Source organism: Taudactylus pleione, unplaced genomic scaffold (assembly GCF_031769625.1).
Source record: "Taudactylus pleione unplaced genomic scaffold, aTauple2 ptg000179l, whole genome shotgun sequence".
NCBI classification, from domain to species: Eukaryota; Metazoa; Chordata; class Amphibia; order Anura; family Myobatrachidae; genus Taudactylus; species Taudactylus pleione.
Window position 1 is genome coordinate 30,823,294 of NW_028284581.1, and position 19,786 is coordinate 30,843,079.

Sequence of the window (19,786 nt, forward strand, 5' to 3'; positions counted from 1 at the left end):
GGCCCTAGCCTGTCTCCTTCCCCAACACTTACCGGCTGCTGCTCTTCTGTGTTTGGCTGCCTGCTTATTTCGTGTCACCGTGCAGGCTGCTTGTTGTTTCAGAATGTATGGAGACAGAAGGAAGATCTCCTGGTCCTGGAGGCGGGCTGCAGAGGGGATGGAGGCAGAGACATCAGTGGCGACTGACAGGCTCCGCAAAGGCTTGTAGGAGGAGCTGCTGCGGGGCATGCACAGCAGCTTCCCCATCGACCATTTGAGCATAAGCTGTGTTACTATAAAGCTGCCTGATCGGAGTGGAGCTCCAATCGTGGCAGCGGGCATAGGTAAGGGAGGGGCGGCCAACGGCCACTTTAGGGACTATCCCAGCAGCCCAATCACAACCTGCACTGTGTCGTTGGGCCTGACAGCTGCAATCAGGGGACAGGACGCCCCTAGAAACAGCACTTGTAAGATCACCAAATAATAAAATAAAAAAGCACTGGTCAAAGTACAGATCCCAGGGGTACTCCACTGGTAACCTTTCCCTCTCTTTACACTGCACTACATCTACTATGAATCTCTGGGCCTGATTCAGACATGGACAGAATTGCAGAGCCGCACACAAGCAGTTATGCAATTCTGTCCATCTCAAATGCAAAGCAGCTGGAGGTGTCTATAGGAAACAGAAACCTCCTTGCTGGTTCAGCAATCCCAATGCTTCAACCGAGGTTGCAGCCTGGGATCACCATCACGACCGATGATCACGATAATTGCTCTTTTGGACAAGGATATAGTGACTGAAATTTACAGCAGCCTGGCTGGGTCCTAGCAACTCTGAGGCCAGGAAATTTACATCCACCAACGCAGACCCTTGCCTCGTCCCTCTCGGAAAGAAATGGGGGCAACACGCCCCGGTTTCCGGGAATGGTGGCCAGCCACGCCCCCACTCAACCAGCAAATGCATGCTGTTGCTTGTGGGGTTTTGTGAATGAGATCACAGGACCCATTGTGTACATGCGCAGAATGAGTCTTGCACAAACCATCCAACATCGCTATGCACTAACCATTGGGTTAGCGTACATCTGTGAATCAGGCCCTTTGTTTCCTATTTTGGATACAAGTTATTATCCATTCAATCATCATCATCCCTAAAAAGTGGGAGGCACATATAGAAACCGTTGTAATTCCTACACCGTTCACCTGATTTGGATGTAATTACCCTCAAATTAAATCTGAAAGTCTGCAGTTAAAGCACATCTTGTTTGTTTCATTTCAAAGCCATTGTGGTGGTGAATAGAGGCCAAAATATGAAAATTCTGACAATGTTTATGCCTCTGACTGTATTTGGTATTTGGCATGATCTCCCCCCAGTAAATCCATGCTATTTGGGATCCTGTAAATTGCTGGAGTTGAGATATTCCACGACGCTTTCTTTTAATAGTGTTTACATTATTGTAGCTAGTGACTGGTTGAATAATTATTTTAAATGGTTTTACCAGCACCCTTTTAAGCTCTTTTAGTATCCTTAGATATAATCCTTCTGGTCCCATTGATTTATCCACATTCAGTTTTGAGAGTTCTGTTAGGACCTTCTCCTCTGTAAATGTACTTGTATCTCCTGTCCTGTCCTGCTCCACCAGTGACACACAGGCACCGTTGCGAATTAGCAAATCAAACAAATGTCAATGGTACAGATGTGATTATTTTTTTTGAGGGGGGGGGGGGGGTTGCACTTAATAGTGCTGATAGGGGTGTTCTCTGTTGGACAAACACTTCCCTTACAGTAATTAAGAGCTTCAGTGGGAAAGTTCTGTCATTATGTTTGAACTAGAATTTTACTTAATGGATGGTATATAATGAATGGATTGTCAGCAAATACTGTATGTACTGTAAGTATGGTACCATATAAACTAGACAGCTTTGCCTATTACCCACTAAGGGTCCATTTCTAATTAAATATTTGCGGCATATTCCCCGAAAACACCAGTTTTCAGGGGATAGCCGCAAATATTAAGTACACCCCAGATGAAATATAGAGGAATCGTAGCAAATATATCTGATATTTTCTGAGGTCCCTCCATTTCTGACAGCAGCCATAACCTCCATAGGTTGCTGTGAGATTTACCAAGCTCTGGAATGTTTGGCCCCTGCAGCCTAAGCGATCTGAAGATGGTATTGTGTTGCTGCAGCCTATGGGCTACACTTTGCAAAATGTTCCCGAAGAGGGTTACTCAGGAACGTGGTTTGTCCACTGCCCATGCGCAGAAGTCCTGATAGAGAAGAGGCCACTGATATGGTCACTTCACTCCGAGCACTATTTAATACATCCGGGGGGTATAATCCATACTGCAATACAATCATGGGTGCTACTATCGCACCCAGAACGCATTGCAGTATGTGATTATTGCTAAATGGGTCCCTAAGACTTGACTACTATGAACACTTCGGGCCTGATTCAGACTTGGAAATAGAGTGAGATATCTCTCTCAACTGATCATCTTGGTAAAAACCATGCTGCACTGCAAATGGGGCAGATTTACAATGTGCGGAGAGATTTAGATTTGGGAGGAGTGTTTCCAATCTGACATCTAAATTGTAGAGTAATAATAAAGCTGTGCAGTTTTTGTGGGCTACATGCAAAAGCAGCCAGTATTTACCTCATATGTAAAAAACAAAAATGTATGTATGTATTTACACCCCTTGCATTGCAATATGGTTTGTTCAGGTTCACAGTTGAATCAACTCTGTGTCAGGCCCTTTGTCCCTCCACCCTAGAATCAAAACAAGCAATTGCAGAGATATCCAAAAGTTATCATTTGCAGGCAACTTTTCCCAAGCTCCTACTAACTGGAAAAATAAAATCTATTTCAATGTGAACAATGTAACAATCCAATTTCCCATGACACTACAACATAGGCTGAGTGAGGCAGAGTGCCAGTTGTACTGGAACCTATGTGGAACCTTGACACTTACACACATTATGCTGCAGAATGACACCACACAAACTGTCACACAACAGTATGTTATGAATAATCTGTTACAAAGGATTATACGCACCTAGAGCAGGACAGCAGCACACCTGCTTCCAGCCATAGAGGGACCTTTATGGTGACATTGGGGATGGTCATAAGACTGCACTGTGCCCATAATAATGCCCAATGTCACATAATACAGACACAGGGGAAGTGTGTGCGGGATTACCACAGCAGAGACCTTACAATGGGAGTGAGACTCTGGACTACGTCTATGCTCCTGTCTCCGGCAGAAAAGCCAAAAAGTACGTACACATACATTACATACATGAGTGAGACACATATTAACTACGGAACCAGAACTAGCAGGATATAAACAATGAAGGAGCCATTCTGAGCATACACCCTGTCCGGGTTGTCCCTGGTACTCGCTTCTGCCTCTCACTGTGAGGAAGCAGCATGACCGTGCCTGTACACCCGTGTCAGCCTATCACAGTTACTAGGGAGTGTCTCTTCTGTCTCTCACAGTTTCCTTCCGGTATCATATCCTCCGAATATGGCAGCTGCCGGGTTGTGCTTCTTCTTATCAACAGGTAATGATGATATCATTCGGTCATTTAAGTTGGATGCACAGTATTGCTGTGATTTACCCTGTGTTCCCGCCGCCGCCACAGCGTCTGCATCCATCCACTGCTGCTTAGTACTGTATAATGTCTGGCTTTCCTGTGTTACTGTGTGGCCACTCGCACCATCCACTGAAGCATATTAGTATATATATTTCTGGCTTTCCTGTATGGCTACTCTCCCCATCCCTTCTGCATAGCCGTGTATTTCCTCTATCACTGTATGAGTGACCACTCACTCCATCCCCTGCTGCATAGCATACAGTAGTCTGGCTCTCTTGTATCACTGTATAGCCACTCACCCCTTCCCCTGCTGCATAGCATACAGTAGTCTGGCTCTCTTGTATCCCTGTATAGCCACTCACCCCTTCCCCTGCTGCATAGTAGTATATAATATATGGCTTTCCTGTATTACTGTATGACCCACTCACTCCATCCCCTGCTGCATAGCATAGTCTGGCTCTCTTGTATCACTGTATAGCCACTCGCCCCTTCCCCTGCTGCATAGTAGTATATAATGTATGGCTTTCCTGTATTACTATATGAGTGACCACTCACTCCATCCCCTGCTGCATAGCATACAGTAGTCTGGCTCTCTTGTATCACTATATAGCCACTCACCCCTTCCCCTGGGTCCTCTCGGTGAAGGGGATTTAGACATTACTCCTTCCCCTGCTGCATAGTAGTATATAATGTCTGGCTTTCCTGTATTACTGTATGACCACTCACTCCATCCCCTGCTGCATAGCATAGTCTGGCTCTCTTGTATCACTATATAGCCACTGACCCCTTCCCCTGCTGCATAGTAGTATATAATGTTTGGCTTTCCTGTATTACTGTATGACCTCTCACCCCACTGCTGCATATTCGTGTATATATATTCCTGGTTTTCATGTATTACTGAATGGCCTCTAACCCCATACACTGCTGCATATTAGTATATATATTGTATGGCCACTCACCCCATCCCTGCTGCATAGCATAGTCTGGCTCTTTTGTAACACTGTATGGTCACTCACCCCTTCCCCTGCTGCATAGCATAGCCTTGCTATCCTTTATCACTGTATGGCCACTCACCCCATCCCTGTTGCGTAGCATAGTTTGTTTCTCCTGTATCATTGTATGGCCACTCATACCATCCCCTGCTACATAGTGTGACTCTCTTCTATCACTGTATGGCCACTCACCTGTTACATAGCATTACCTGGGCTCTCTTTTATCACTATAGCCGCTCACCCCATCCCTTGCTGCATTGTGTGTGTGTGTATATATATATATGTATGTGTATATATATATATATATATATATATATATATATATACTGTACAAAATGCTCTACTCTTGGACTTCCTTCTTAATTTATGATTGCAGCCACCTGTGTTTAAACACCCTTCTCACCAATTACCTGGTTCAACACAGGTGACTGCGATCATAAATTTGGTGGGAAGTCCAGGAGTAGAGCATTTTGTACCTGATTGAAGGGGTCATGAGAGTAGGTTACTGTATGGCCACTCACCCCATACCTTGCTGCATAGTATATATAGCCTGACTCTCCAGTATCACTGTATAGCCACTCCTCCAATCCCCTTCTTCAAAGTGTATATAGTAGGGGTGAGCGGGTTCGGATTTCTGAAATCCGAACCCCCCCGAGCCCCCCCGATCCGAGTCCGATCCGAGTCAGGCTCGACTTTTCCCGCCTGACTCGGATCTGACATTGAGGCAAAACGTCATCATCCCGCCTTCCGAGTCTCGCGGGTTTTGGATCCTATATAAGGTACCCGCGTCGGTGCCATTTTCTCACTCGGCTGTGGACAGTGAAGAGGGAGGGTGGGAGTTAGTGCTGTGTAGTGTAGTGTAGTGTAGTGCTGCTGTTGTCCACTACTTCAAAGTCCATAGGGGCTGGCTGTGTTGTGCTGTGCTGCTGTTGTTAATAGGGGCTGTGTCCACTACTTCAAAGTCCATAGGGGCTGGCTGGACTGTGTTGTGCAGTCAGTTCTCCATAGGGGCTGTGTCCACTCCAAAGTCCTGTGCAGTGTCCCAGTCCTAAAGGGGTGCTGTAGTGTTGTCCAGGGGGTGCTCTGTCCATCAGGGGTGCTCCCCCCAAGTGCTAAAAAAATAATATATTTTCTGTGTTTGTGAATTGTGTGCGCAGTAGCCGCACGTGCATCAACAAAGTAGTGCCAAGCGTGCGCCTGTGTCATAAGTAAAGGGCCGGCTGGCTTGACCGTTAAAGGGTGCTGTAACCCACAAAGTACACTCCAGTCCAAACAAAAAAAAAAATTATTTTCTGTGTTTAGCCGCACGTATATATCAAATCGATATAACATAAATGGAGGACCAAACTTTCTCCGATAAAAATAAAATAGAGAAAGATCAAGAACCACTTCCTCCTAGTGCTGAAGCTGCTGCCACTAGTCATGACATAGACGATAACATGCCATCAACGTCGTCTGCCAAGGCCGATGCCCAATGTCATAGTAGAGGGCACATACAATCCCAAATGGCAAAGTTCAGGAAAATGACCTTGAAAAAGACATTTAAATCAGCTGAAGAGAAACGTAAACTTGCCAATATGCCATTTACGACACGGAGTGGCAAGGAACGGCTAAGGTCGATCCCTAGTATGTTCATGACTAGTGGTTCAGCTTCACATGACGATGGAAGCACTCCTCCCACTAAAAAAATCAAAAGAGTTAAGCTGGCAAAAGCACAGCGAAGAACTGTGCTTTCTAAGAAGATATCACAAATCCCCAAGGAGAGTCCAAGTGTGGTGGTGGTTGCGATGCCTGACCTTCCCAGCACTGGACGGGAAGAGGTGGCTCTTTCCACCATTTGCACGCCCCCTGCAAGTGCTGAAAGGAGCACCCACAGTCCACTTGCTGATATGCAAATTGAAGATGTCACTGTTGAAGTACAACAGGATGAGGATACTGGTGTAGCTGGCGCTGAGGAGGAAGTTGGCGAGGAGGATTCTGATGGTGATGTGGTTTGTTTAAATCAGGCTCCGGGGGAGACAGTTGTTGTCCGTGGGATGAAAAAGCCCATCACGGTCATGCCTGGGCAGAAGACCAAACATTCCACCTCTTTGGTCTGGCAATATTTCTATCCAAATCCGGACAACAACTGTCTTGCCATATGTACCATATGTAAAGGTGAAATAAGTAGGGGTAGGGACGTCAACCACCTAGGAACATCCTCCCTTATACGGCACCTGCAGCGCGTTCATAAAAAGTTACTGTCAAGTTCAGAAACTTTGGCTCAGACCGTAAGCAGTCCAGGGACACCTAAATCCCATTGTCCTGTTGTATCCAAGCGCCTGCAAACCACACCGTCAACTCCCTCCTCGTCAATTTCCTCCTTAGTCAGGATCAGAAGTAGTCCTGCAGGCCATATCACTGGCATGACTGACTCTCCTATCCGGGATTCCTCCGGAGGATCCTGCATTGCTACGCCTACTGCTGCCGCTGCTGCTGTTGCTGCTGCTGCTGGGAGTCGTTCATCATCCCAGAGAGGAAGTAGGAACACCACTACTTTTACTAAACAATTGACCCTCCAACAGTCCTTAGCGAGGAGGATGAAGTACGACAGCAGTCATCCTGAAGCAAAACGTATAACTGAGGCCTTGACTGCTATGTTGGTGTTAGACGTGCGTCCGGTATCCGCCATTAGTGCAGTGGGATTTAGACAATTGATGGAGGTAGTGTGTCCCCGGTTCCAAATCCCGTCTAGATTCCACTTCACTAGGCAGGCGATACCGAGACTGTACAGAAACGTCAGAAAAAGTGTCCTCAGTGTCCTGAAAAATGCCGTTGTACACAATGTCCACTTAACCACGGACATGTGGACAAGTGGAACAGGGCAGACTAAGGACTATATGACTGTGACAGCCCACTGGGTAGATGTATCACCTTACGCAGCAACAGCAGCAGCGTCACCAGTAGCAGCATCTCAGAAACGCCAGCTCGTTACAAGGCAGGCTACGCTGTGTATCACCGGTTTCAGTAAGAGGCACACCGCCGACAACCTCTTAGAGAAACTGAGGGAAATCATCGCCCAGTGGCTTACCCCACTTAGACTCTCCTGGGGATTTGTGATATCTGACAACGCCACCAATATTGTGCGGGCATTACATCTGGGCAAATTCCAGCACGTCCCATGTTTTGCTCACACAATAAACTTGGTGGTGCAGAATTTTCTGAAAAGCGACAGGGGCGTGCAGGAGACGCTTTGGGTGGCCCGAAAAATTTCTGGCCACTTTCGCCATTCAGCGACTGCGTGCCGAAGACTGGAGCGCCAGCAACCACTCTTGAACCTGCCCCGCCATCACCTGAAGCAAGAGGTTGTGACGCGGTGGAACTCAACCCTCTATATGCTTCAGAGGATGGAGGAGCAGCAAAAGGCCATACAAGCCTATACATCCACCTATGACATAGGCAAAGGAGGGGGTATGCACCTGACTCAAGCGCAGTGGAGAATGATTTCCGTGTTGTGCAAGGTTCTTCAGCCCTTCGAACTTGCCACACGTGAAGTCAGTTCAGACACTGCCAGCTTGAGTCAGGTCATTCCCCTCATCAGGCTTTTGCAGAAGCAGCTGGAGAAAGTGAAGGAGGAGCTAAGACGGAGCGATTCCGCTCGGCATGTGGGACTTGTGGATGAAGCCCTTCATTCGCTTTGCCAGGATTCCAGGGTGGTCAATCTGTTGAAATCAGACCACTACATTTTGGCCACCGTGCTCGATCCTAGGTTTAAAGCCTATGTGGTGTCTCTCTTTCCGGCCGACACAAGCCTGCAGAGGTGCAAAGACCTGCTGGTGAACACACTGTCAGCTGAAGCGGAACGTGACACGTCAACGGCTCCTTCTTCATTTTCGCCCGCAACTGGGGCTGCCAGGAAAAAACTTAGGTATCCTAAGCAACCCGCTGGCGGTGATGCAGGCAGGCAGGACCAAGTTTGGACATCTGGTCCGGACTGAAGGACCTGGCAACAATTTCTGACATGTCTACTGTCACTGCATATGATACTGTCACCATTGACAGAATGGTGGAGGATTACATCGGTGACAGCATCCAAGTAGGCATGTCAGACAGTCCATACCTGTACTGGCAGGAAAAAGAGGCAATTTGGAGGCCCCTGTACAAACTGGCTCTATTTTACCTGAGTTGCCCCCCCTCCAGTGTGTACTCCGAAAGAGTGTTTAGTGCAGCCGGGAACCTTGTTAGCGAAAGGCGTAGGAGGTTGCTTCCACAGAATGTGGAGAAGATGATGTTCATCAAAATGAATTATCAGCTCTTCCAGGGAGACCAGCCTCCAGAAGGTACAGAGGGACCTGTGGTGGTGGATTCAAGTGGGGACGAGTTAATACTTTGTGAGGATGAGGATGTACACACTGAAGAGGGTGAGGAATCGGTGGATGAGGAGGATGAGGATGACATCTTGCCTCCATAGAGCCAGTTTGTGCAGGGACACATTAATTGCCAGCTTGTTTTGTGGGGGCCCAAACGAACCAATCATTTCAGCCACAGTTGTGTGGCAGACCCTGGCGCTGAAATGATTGGTTTGTTAAAGTGTGCATGTCCTGTTTATACAACATAAGGGTGGGTGGGAGGGCCCAAGGACAATTCCATCTTGCACCTCTTTTTTTTCTTTGCATTATGTACAGTTTGGGGCCTAGTTTTTCAAACTGCCATCCTGTCTGCCACTGCAGTTTCACGCCTAGATGGGTCACGTGTTTGTGCCGCCCACTCGTGTCGCTTAGCATAGTCATCCAGCTACCTCGGTGCAACGTTTTGGACATAAAAACACTATTGTGAGGTGTGAGGTGTTCAGAATAGACTGGAAATGAGTGGAAATTAAGGTTATTGAGGTTAATAATAGCATAGGAGCAGAAAAACCTACAAATTCTGTGATTTTAGCTGTTTTTATGCTTTTTTTTAAAAAAATACAGATCCAAAACACAAAACCCAGAACCCAAAACACGGAAGGGTGGTTTTGGCAAAACCAATCCAGATCCAAAACACGAAGAAAGATCCAGATCCAAAACCAAAACACAAAACACGAAAAGTGGCCGGTGCACACCCCTAGTATATAGCCACTCACTCCATCCCCTACTACATTGTATTACTGTATGCTCACTCACCCTATCACCTGTTAAATAGTATAGCCTGGCTTTCCTATAGCACCGTATCATGACTCACCCCATACACTGCTGCATAGCATAGTCTGGATCTCCTGTATCACTGTATGGCCACTCTCCACATCCTCAGTTACATAGTACAGCCTGACTCTCCTTTATTACTGTTTGGCCACTCACTCCATCCCTTGCTGCATAGTATATATGTCCTCTCCTGTACCACTGTATGGGCACTCACCCCATCCCCTGCTACATAGTGTATATTGCCTGATTTTCTTGTATCACTGTATGGTCTTTCACCCCATAACCTGCTGCATAGCATAGCATAGCTTGGCTCTCCTGTTTCAGTGTATGGCCACTCACCCAACCCCTGCTGCATAGTATAGGGTGGGCTCTCCTGTATCACTGTATGGCCACTCACCCCATCCCCTGCACATAGTATAGGGTGGGCTCTCCTGTTTCACTGTTTGGCCACTCACCCCATCCCCTGCTGCATAGTATAGGGTGGGCTCTCCTGTATCACTGTATGGCCACTCACCCCATCCCCTGCACATAGTATAGGGTGGGCTCTCCTGTTTCACTGTTTGGCCACTGACCCAACCCCTGCTGCATAGTATAGGGTGGGCTCTCCTGTATCACTGTATGGCCACTCACCGCCTCCCCTGCTGCATAGTATAGGGTGAGCTCTCCTGTTTCACAGTATGGCCACTCATCCCAACCCCTGCTGCATAGTATAGCTTGGGCTCTCCTTTATCACTACATGGCCACTCACCCCATCCCCTGCTGCATAGTATAGGGTGGGCTCTCCTGTATCACTGTATGGCCGCTCACCCCAACCCCTGCTGCATAGTATAGGGTGGGCTCTCCTGTTTCACTGTATGGCCACTCACCCCATACCCTGCACATAGTATAGGATGGGCTCTCCTGTTTCACTGTATGGCCACTCACCCCATACCCTGCACATAGTATAGGGTGGGCTCTCCTGTTTCACTGTATGGCCACTCATCCCATCCCCTGCTGCATAGTATAGGGTGGGCTCTCCTGTTTCACTGTATGGCCACTCACCCCAACCCCTGTTGCATAATATAGGATGGGCTCTCCTGTATCACTAGTAATATCTGGGAGGTGTGGTGTATGTCCAGGCGCCAAAGATACTTAGAGCTGCACCCCTATTCTCAACAAGAGTTGTACCCTAAGATAACTCAAACAGAATATGCAAAAATAGAAAAGGTATGAGGCCAGTGTGCACTGGTATCAATATGGAGATATAATATATATTCTCATGGGAAGAAATAAATACTTTCCTTAAGTATATGTCGTTCTGCATCTGTGTATTTTCTTCCTTCTCATGCATCCCGTGTCATAAAAAACATAAAAACACAGAACCATAGTGTAATCCACTTAAAAAATATAGTTTATTAGGACAAAATCTAAAATCACACAAAAATTTCTTTGAAAATAATTAATCCGATGTAATATACTTCAACGGTATCAAAAAGGTTATCAGGTGTATAATTACCAGATATCCCCTGGCATAAAGACCTTGGCTTGTGGTACAGACTGAAGGTTTTCTGCTGTGGACATTTCTTAGATTGCCCCTGGCACTAAGGAACATCAGTGAAGCATCCGGAGGCTTCTATGCTGTGATTTTTTTACAAGCCTTTATGCCAGGGGATATCTGGTAATTATACACCTGATAACCTTTTTGATGCTTTTGAAGTATATTACATCGGCTTAATTATTTTCAAATACATTTTTGTGTGAGTTTAGATTTTGTCCTAATAAACTATATTTTTTAAGTGTATTACACTATGGTTCTGTGTTTTTATGTTTTTTATGACACGGGATGCATGAGAAGGAAGGAAATACACAGATGCAGAACGACATATACTTAAGGAAAGTATTTACCGGTATTTTTTCCCATGAGAATATATATTATATCTCCATATTGATACCAGCGCACACTGGCCTCATACCTTTTCTATTTTTGCATCTCCTGTATTACTGTATGGCCACTCACCCCATCCCATGCTGCATAGTATAGCCTGGGCTCTTCTGGATCACTGTATGGCCACTCACCCCATCCTTGCTGCATAGCATATTCTGACTCTCCTTTATTACTGTATGGCCACTCAGCCCATCCCCTGCTACATAGTGTAGCCTGGGCTCTCGTCTATTGCTGTATGGCCACTCACCCCACTACTCCATCAGGGATGCGGTTAACATCCCCACAACCTGGATGCAGTCTGCTGGAACCCCGGTATCAGAATCCTGATTGCAGAGACAACACCGGCGCTGAAATCCCAACATGACTTGGGATACCGACGCCGGGATCCTGGCAGACGGCATCCCGATCGTAAGGACACAGGGGAAAGGTAAGTATCAGCCGTGTGGGGGGGGGGGGGGGAGTAAGGTTGTTTTAAGTTCATTTACCACCGGAGGAAGGGGGGGGTAAGGGTTAGGTACTAAGGGGAGAGGGTTAGGTTTATGCACTTACCGGGAGGGTTAAGGTGCGGGGTAGGGAGGGTTAGTATAAGGGTGCAGGAAGGGAGGGTTAGGGGGCAAATAGGACAGGGGAACATTACTTACGGTTCCCCTGATGGGATTGGAACCATCGGGATGCCGCTGTCAGTCTACTGACAGCCGGCATCCCGCCCCTCAGTACTTCATACCAATTCCCTCGATCACCTGTTATCAGTGTAGTATATGGCACTCAGTAATCTCATTGCAGTGCGCAGCTAGCGTCAGCGGAGGTGTATAAACCAAATACATGTTAACATCATTACTATTTGTGTTTATTGCAGCCTCCTTCTTGCTGCTGGCCCCCTCTTTGGCATTTGTGGAGGACTTAGATGACACGTAAGTACTGGCACTCACGGACCGATTCAATTAGCCATGAGTTGGCCAAAAATTGTTTAATGTGGATCAAAACCTGTGGCTATGAGATTTTGCTATTCAATTAGAAATCCGTGTTCAGTAAAAGTGGGTCTCAATGGGAGTTAACGCAGATTTTAGTTCACAGCCCCTGAGTAGAAGAAGGTAGGGTAAATCTTTATTTTAAGGTAAACATATCAGGACTCTGGGCCTGATTCAGACCCGGACGCCGAGCCGCGAACGCACGCTATGGCCGATAATCACATGTTTACGCATGCGTCAATATGCGCATGCGAGAGTTACTCATTGTGCTCGGAAATTGTGCGCTCGTAGTACACAGACTGGACGCTAATTTGAGTGACAGATAGTGCTGTTTGTGGGTGGTAACGGGAAGGTGCTTGTGAATGGGGGAGTGGATATGCGAACACAGGCATGTCTGGGCATCTAAACAGCGTTTTATGGGTGTGCATAATTAGCTAAGATGCGTCATTGTACACGTCACTTGGTTGTATTTCAGCCACAATTGATCGCAGTGCTTGCGGTGGGGTAGGGTCTATCTCAAGCACTGCGTGCAGCTCCGATGGCTCTCGATGTCACTGATTAATCACACACTTCCGGGAGATGACGTGTACTAAGAGAGAAAGGTGGGCGTCTTTATACTGGTGTACATTTTCTCTGCCGTCGCTCTCTAAGGCATAGAGGGTGTCCTTCCACCAGACAGTGCGATCGCAGGATTTGCATAACAGGCCTCATATGGCTGTGTGCTTAGCGTCCGGGTCTGAATCAGCTTCTTTGTGCAGCTTAGCGTCCGGGTTTGAATCAGCTCCTTTGTGCAGAGCCTTTGATACACCCCTTTCAATAATAGTTATTATTATCAAATAGAGGCATTTAAATAGCATAATTTGACAATAATGGGGGGAATTCAATTCAGTGCGATGTTGAATAGCCACGGAAGGGAGCTCCCAAAGCTATTCTATACACTGCGCTGTTTAGGCGGACAAAGGATTTCTTCTCGCAACTCCCTATGGATGCGAGGAGAAATCCGACAAAAGTGCCGGGAGCGCAGCTGTTTTACTGCTTAGCGTGGCGCTAACAGCCACGCGCTCAGCACTTTAGTCAGAGAATGCCTGATCTCGTGCCTTAACACCCTTATTAAGTTGCAAGAACAGGCATTCTCAGACATAACAGCGCACTGAATTGAATAGCTTCGGGAGATCCCTCCCGACGCTATTCAATTCTCTTTGAATTGAATTCCCCACAATGACTTGTCATTTTTCAGGTGTTTTTTTGTAAAAAGTCCAAAAATGGGTTGAATCATGCGAGGTATGTATTTCCGGTTGTTGTATTGATGGGAAATTAGTTTTTGAACTTGCATCTGGGAGTTAAGTGTTTTTTCCCAATATCTTTGAAACTTGCTTAATAACAATTAAAAATCACATTACCGACATTTTTGTGTACCCCAAAATAACTAGAAGTTTTAGGGATTGCACATATGCGCTATCGACAACAAGGGACCCAGCTTTGCAAATGAGCGGGTCCTATGGGCTGGCTATGCTCTAAGCCCATAGGAGCTGGCTATGCTGTGAGCCAGTAGGAGCTGGCTGTGCGCGCTGCAGCCAATAGGAGCTGGCTGTGCGCACTGCAGCCAGTAGTGAGTCACCCTTCCCTGGTAGCTCTCTCCTTTTAGTGACCATGCCATGATCGCTGTCTCCCTGGAGAGCACCACCACCTTCCCTGCCCGCCACAAGCAGGGCGCCGGATCCCACCCATATGCCATCTGTGGAAGGTGGCAGCCCCAATGTAATTTACAGAACTCCAGATTATGCTCCAGCCGTGCCTGTCCCACCACCAGGCCCACAAACCACCCAGACCCTTCCCAGGTCAACCACCCAGGAGAAGAGCCCCACTGTTGTAGATGCCACCCAGGCCCCTTAGAACCGAATGGCTATTTCACTATAGGTTTTGTGCACAGACAGGTCATTACATGTAGGACATGCATTTAAAGGGCGTGTTGGGAGGTCTGAGGGGCATATGCGGAGCTCTAAAGCATAAGTTATGACGGGACCCAGAAATGGTTAAGTAGGACCCCAATTTTTAAAGTGAGAGGTCTCTGGGACCCACATATTGTTTTCCTCAGCGTGATCACAGGACTTTAATTCAGTGAAAAATTCTTGCTTTCTATAACTTTTCCACTGTTAATACAATAGGTAAAAATCAGCCAAATAGCACCTTTTAAGAAACTGATGTGCCTGAGATGACTGGCCAATCAGAGGTGTCTTAGATGGTCAGCCCTGGAATCTGGGCCTGAAGACAAGCCTTCTGTCCTGGCCTTCTGACCTGAAATTTCTGCTTTGCCAGAAGTTTCAGTCACTGCCTTGCCTAAGGTCTCAGACAATGCTGCCATGCTGAAGGTTTTAATTACTACTCGCCCAAGGTTTTAGAGATGACTGCCCTACCAGGGTTCTAGTTGAGTTGTGTTCAGAGGTCCCAAAGATAACAGCCTGTTCTGCTGCATAGTATATATAGCCTGACTCCTTTATCGCTGTATGACCACTCACCCCATCCCTTGCTTTCACTGTATGGTCACTAACCCCTTCCCTTGCTGACACTGTATGGTCACTCACGCCATCCCTTGTTAAAATACTTTGCTTATGGCCACCAGTAGCTTTTTACACTGTTGTCCAATGTTATTTATCACTTTTTTGGGGGTCCAGGGTTAATTCCCCACTTTTTCATGCACTTCCCCCAAGGTCACCGGGAGTTGCGATAAGCATTTTCTAAATTGATAACCAGGGTTGCGGAAGTGCGCATCCTGAAAATAGCCTGCGATGTGCTTGTTAAGTTGACCTGCTGTAAAATCTCTGCTTAACGTGGCTAATTTAATTGGTCCCTCAGCTCCCTAAAGAGCTGCTTCTTCTATCTTGAAATACTATTTGGTAACATTGTTCCTCTTATACTGTAGCAATTTACTGTGTTTTGACTTATTTCATTTAGCTACATCCTCAGGAAATGACAGCTATGTTTTTAGTTACAAACCTACTCAGAGAATAGTTTGCTGGAGATAACAGTAATCTTACCATTGTGTGAACAAAATAACATGTGAATCTAAATATATTCAGTGATGAAGTACATCTGATTGGGCTCTAACAATACAGTAAATACCACTTGAGTATGTAAATTTATAAAATGTGGGTTTGTTTCAGGGTGTAACTGGTTACTGTAGCATTCATTGGAAGGTTAAGTCAGTTGTAGGCAACCTGTGGCACTCCAGCTGCTGTGGAACTACACAACCCAGCAAACCTTGCACATTTTTGGAAAGTGTAGTTTTGCAGAAGCTGGAGTGCCACAAGTATGGTTTTCTTTAGAATAGTCAGATTATTGTTACAGGGAAAATATTGAATGGGTGTCAGTGTTATTATGACATCTATATGACTTAATAACTAAATTGTTATGGGGATATTTAACAATTGTACAGGCAGTTCTGCAGAAGTATAAAATTCTGAAATAATATTTTCTGAATCAGCCCTTACGGATTCTAACTTTTGTCCTCCTGTACCACAGGCATGTTCTTCAGGGTTAACAAACATAAGGAATTTGAAGCAGTGATTTAAATTTCACTCTAAACTGCTGAGGTTTTGACACCATAGTCAAATTTAAAAGAACATCTTTCCATGGAAATTTTCCAGGGAGAAGGGGTACAGAAAAAAGAAAGGGTAGGGAAGGAAGTAAGAGGAAGGGATTCAGAAAATCATATACACATTATACAATACAAATAAATTGATAATTAGCAACACAATATTGTAAAGAAACTAGCAGAAATCACACAATAGAATAAAAATGTAAAATGAAAGAAGAATCAACCGCATTTAGGCTAAATGGTAAAGGGTCCGACAGAAACAGCTTAGATAAAAATTGGGCGCTCTCACCGTCAGTAACATACCCTTGCCAAGCCTTAAACTTCATAATTGGCGAGGTAGCAAAGGTGGAATATGGAACAGAAACCGTTTCCATAGTAAAATGAAACTGAACTTTATGAAATACGTTTAGTAAAGGAGGATGGAGGGGCTGTTTCCAGCATTGTGCTAGGGCTGCGCATGCTGCTATTAAAATGTGACATAGCACATATATCTTATGGGATTGCACTAGATCAGGGTAAAGGTGTATGAGCGCTAGAATTGGAGAAGGGGTCAAGGTGAGACCCAACACTTTATTAATCAATAACAAAACCTCATCCCAAAAATTTGCGTAGAAGAGGACACGTCCAAAAAACATGAAAATTTGACCAAATTCTCTACAGTTTCACTAACAAAACTTGGAACAAGAGGGAAAAATGGTGTATAGTCTATAAGGGGTGAGATATAGTATGTCCATTAATTTAATATGCTTTTCAGTATGATTTAAACAGTGAAACATACCATAAGATGTTACATAGATCACATCCCACTGGGCATCTGAAATAGAGTGACCCAAGTCCAACTCCCAGCAAGACTGAGAAGACAGTTTAACATATGGACACAACCCCATTAGAAACTTATACCAAAAAGAGATGGTGCCCCTACTGCCTCCAAAGTGATACAGGATATTAAATCACTAGGGGGTAAACTAAAAGACCCAGACAAACGTGCAACACTTTGGAACCAATTTCGGATTTGGTAATATTGAAATGTATCCATAGAGGGGAGGGAGTAACGGGCTTGTAATTGAGGAAACAAAAGCAAAACACCTCCACCCATCAAATCTCCTAAAGTAGCAATACCCCTAGAATGACAAGTAGATACATTAAGATCTGGGATTAGTTTAGAAATAGCTTTTATGGCAATAACAGGAGTAGGAAGAGATATCTCAGGAACTTGAGTGACAAATTTGTCCCAAACCGATAAAGAAGCTTTTGTAGAAAAGAGCAATGGTAAATTAGAAGGCTGCATGTGTTTAGGAGTCCACAGGAGGTCCACCTGAGGGAATCCCAAACAGCAAGCTCTCTCAAGGGACACCAAGCAATTAGTAACAGGCTTGACAATACCAAAACCCGAAGTTGAGCTAGGAGGCATGCCTCTTGATATTTCAAGAAGTCTGAGAGAGCTAACCCACCTCGCTGTCTACGGAGAATGGCATTTATCTAGATATTTGCTAGGGAAGATAAGAAGTATTGTACGAAAAAAGGTACATAAGCTTAGGAAGGAGTGACCTTTAAAACGCTGCTAATCGGCCGAACCAGGAAATATCATAGGATAGCTATGACTTCGTAAAATCTATCAAACGTTCAATCAGAGACAGGAGAATAACATCAAAAACCAAAGAAAGTGGAAGAATGTGGATATCTAGATATTGAAGAGAAGTAGTCAATTTTACGGAAATTGTGAGCGAAGTAGAGAAACGTCAGTATCCGAGACATTAATAGGTAATGCGTCAGTTTGGTAGTGTTTAACTTATAGAAAGAGGCCTTACTGTACTCGTCCAACAGAGAGTGGAGATGAGGCATTGAGGTCAGAGGCTCTGTAGCAGAAAGAAGAACATTATCTGCAAAAAGACAAAGTTTATGAGACGTGTCACCAATCACAACATCAGTGAGTGCCCCGTCTGCCCTAATTTTGGCTGCCAAAGGTTCAATTGCTATATAAAAAATAATAGGGGGCTGCCTTGTCATGTACCATTGGTAATAGAGAAGGGTCCGATAGAAAGCCATTACTAAACACCCTGGCATTAGGGGTACTATATAAAGCTAAAATAGACGATAACATTTGATCACAAAAACCAAATCTAGAAAGCACTGTACGCATGTATAACCAATTCAGCCGGTCGAATGCTTTCTCTGCGTCAAGAGAAAGCAATTTAAGGCCAGCTTTAGAGGTAGAAAAACAATCAATCAAATTAAAGACTCTACGGGTATTGTCTGAGGCCTGTCTGCCGGACATGAACCCTACTTGGTCAGGGTGAACCAGAGTGGGAAGAAGGGGTTTGAGGTGAGTAGCAATTAGTTTAGCATATAGCTGTCACAATCCGCACTACTAAAACTGTCTTCTTACCTCTCCGGTGCCTATCCTGGATGTCACAGAGGTCCGTCCGGGCTGCACGCCGCGCCAAGCTGATGTTTGGGCATGCCGATGGTTCTCTGTGGCCTCCTACTTCTAACAGGCTTCCCCAGCATGTTGACACACAGGCCGAACCCCGGAGTTCCCTCCTGAACAGAAATGTGGGCGCGGCCATCTTGGACTTTTTGACCTGATGCCATGCCTCCATTCAGAACACTACCTTCTGACCTGCTGACCGTAGTATCCAACCATCAGGTATCCTGCCCTATAAATTACATTTACTGACTGGCCTCTGTGGCCAGCACGTCGCTTATCGCTGAAGTTACAGCTCAAGTGCTGAGTTCCCGGATATGCATTATCTGAATAGTGCAGTCCATCCTATTCAATTTCTTTCATCTGGAATCAGACTCCGATACCATCTTCTGCAGTCTGGAATTGTCATTGAGAATTTTCTCTCATATCACCATTGGTCCTTTCCGATCAACTGCACTAAAGTATCATCATCGGTTCTTACCAATAGACATTAATATTCTTCAAACATCGGATCCTCAGTAAATCAATTATTATTCTTAAAACGTCGGATCCTCATAAAATCAAATATTATTCTTCAAACATCATATCTTCAACTAATGAACTTATCCTTCAACATTGAATCCTTATTAAATCAAGTTATTGTTCTTTATCATCAGACTCTTATCAAAGCAAGTTATATTATTCAAAATCGGACTTCTGTCAAATCAAACTATTAATCTCTCTGTCAGGAATGCGGCCTGGGATTGGTCTCTACTCATCGCTGTGCCGGTGCCTTCGGGCTCTCAGGTGTCCAGACGAGTGGTGGGATGAGTATTCTCCCCAGGAACTGCTGGGGCTTTCGTACGTCCTGGTTCCTGCGGTGGCGGACATGGGCGCAGCCATGTTAGTCTGTGTCATCTGACTAGTCTCTCCCAATGGCCGTCCAGCGGGCTGTCAGCTGATCTCCCGATCCAATGACCAACTGCCTAGGGGTATTTGCATCTGTCTCCTGCAGCAGGTAGTTGCCTGTACAACTTTTATTATCCAGTGATTACTACTGTGTATGCTTCCAGACTGCACCATTGTACTCTGCGTTTCCCAGGCTGTCTCCAGTTCTCAGAGAGGATTACTTTTTGAGCCGTCATTGGACTTCCAGACCAGTACACA

At 45.6% G+C, this 19,786-nt stretch overlaps 1 protein-coding gene across 1 annotated transcript in view; it reads left to right on the forward strand.

Moving 5' to 3' along the window:
* Positions 1 to 3,401: 3,401 nt before the first annotated feature.
* The window catches only part of TMX3 (thioredoxin related transmembrane protein 3), a 97,502-nt gene continuing 81,117 nt past the window's right edge, over positions 3,402 to 19,786 (forward strand). The window contains exons 1-2 of the mRNA XM_088475928.1: positions 3,402 to 3,544; positions 12,509 to 12,563. Of these exons, the coding sequence (XP_088332054.1) occupies positions 3,508 to 3,544; positions 12,509 to 12,563 (92 nt within the window). The 5' untranslated portion in view covers positions 3,402 to 3,507. The remainder of the gene's footprint in view (positions 3,545 to 12,508; positions 12,564 to 19,786) is intronic.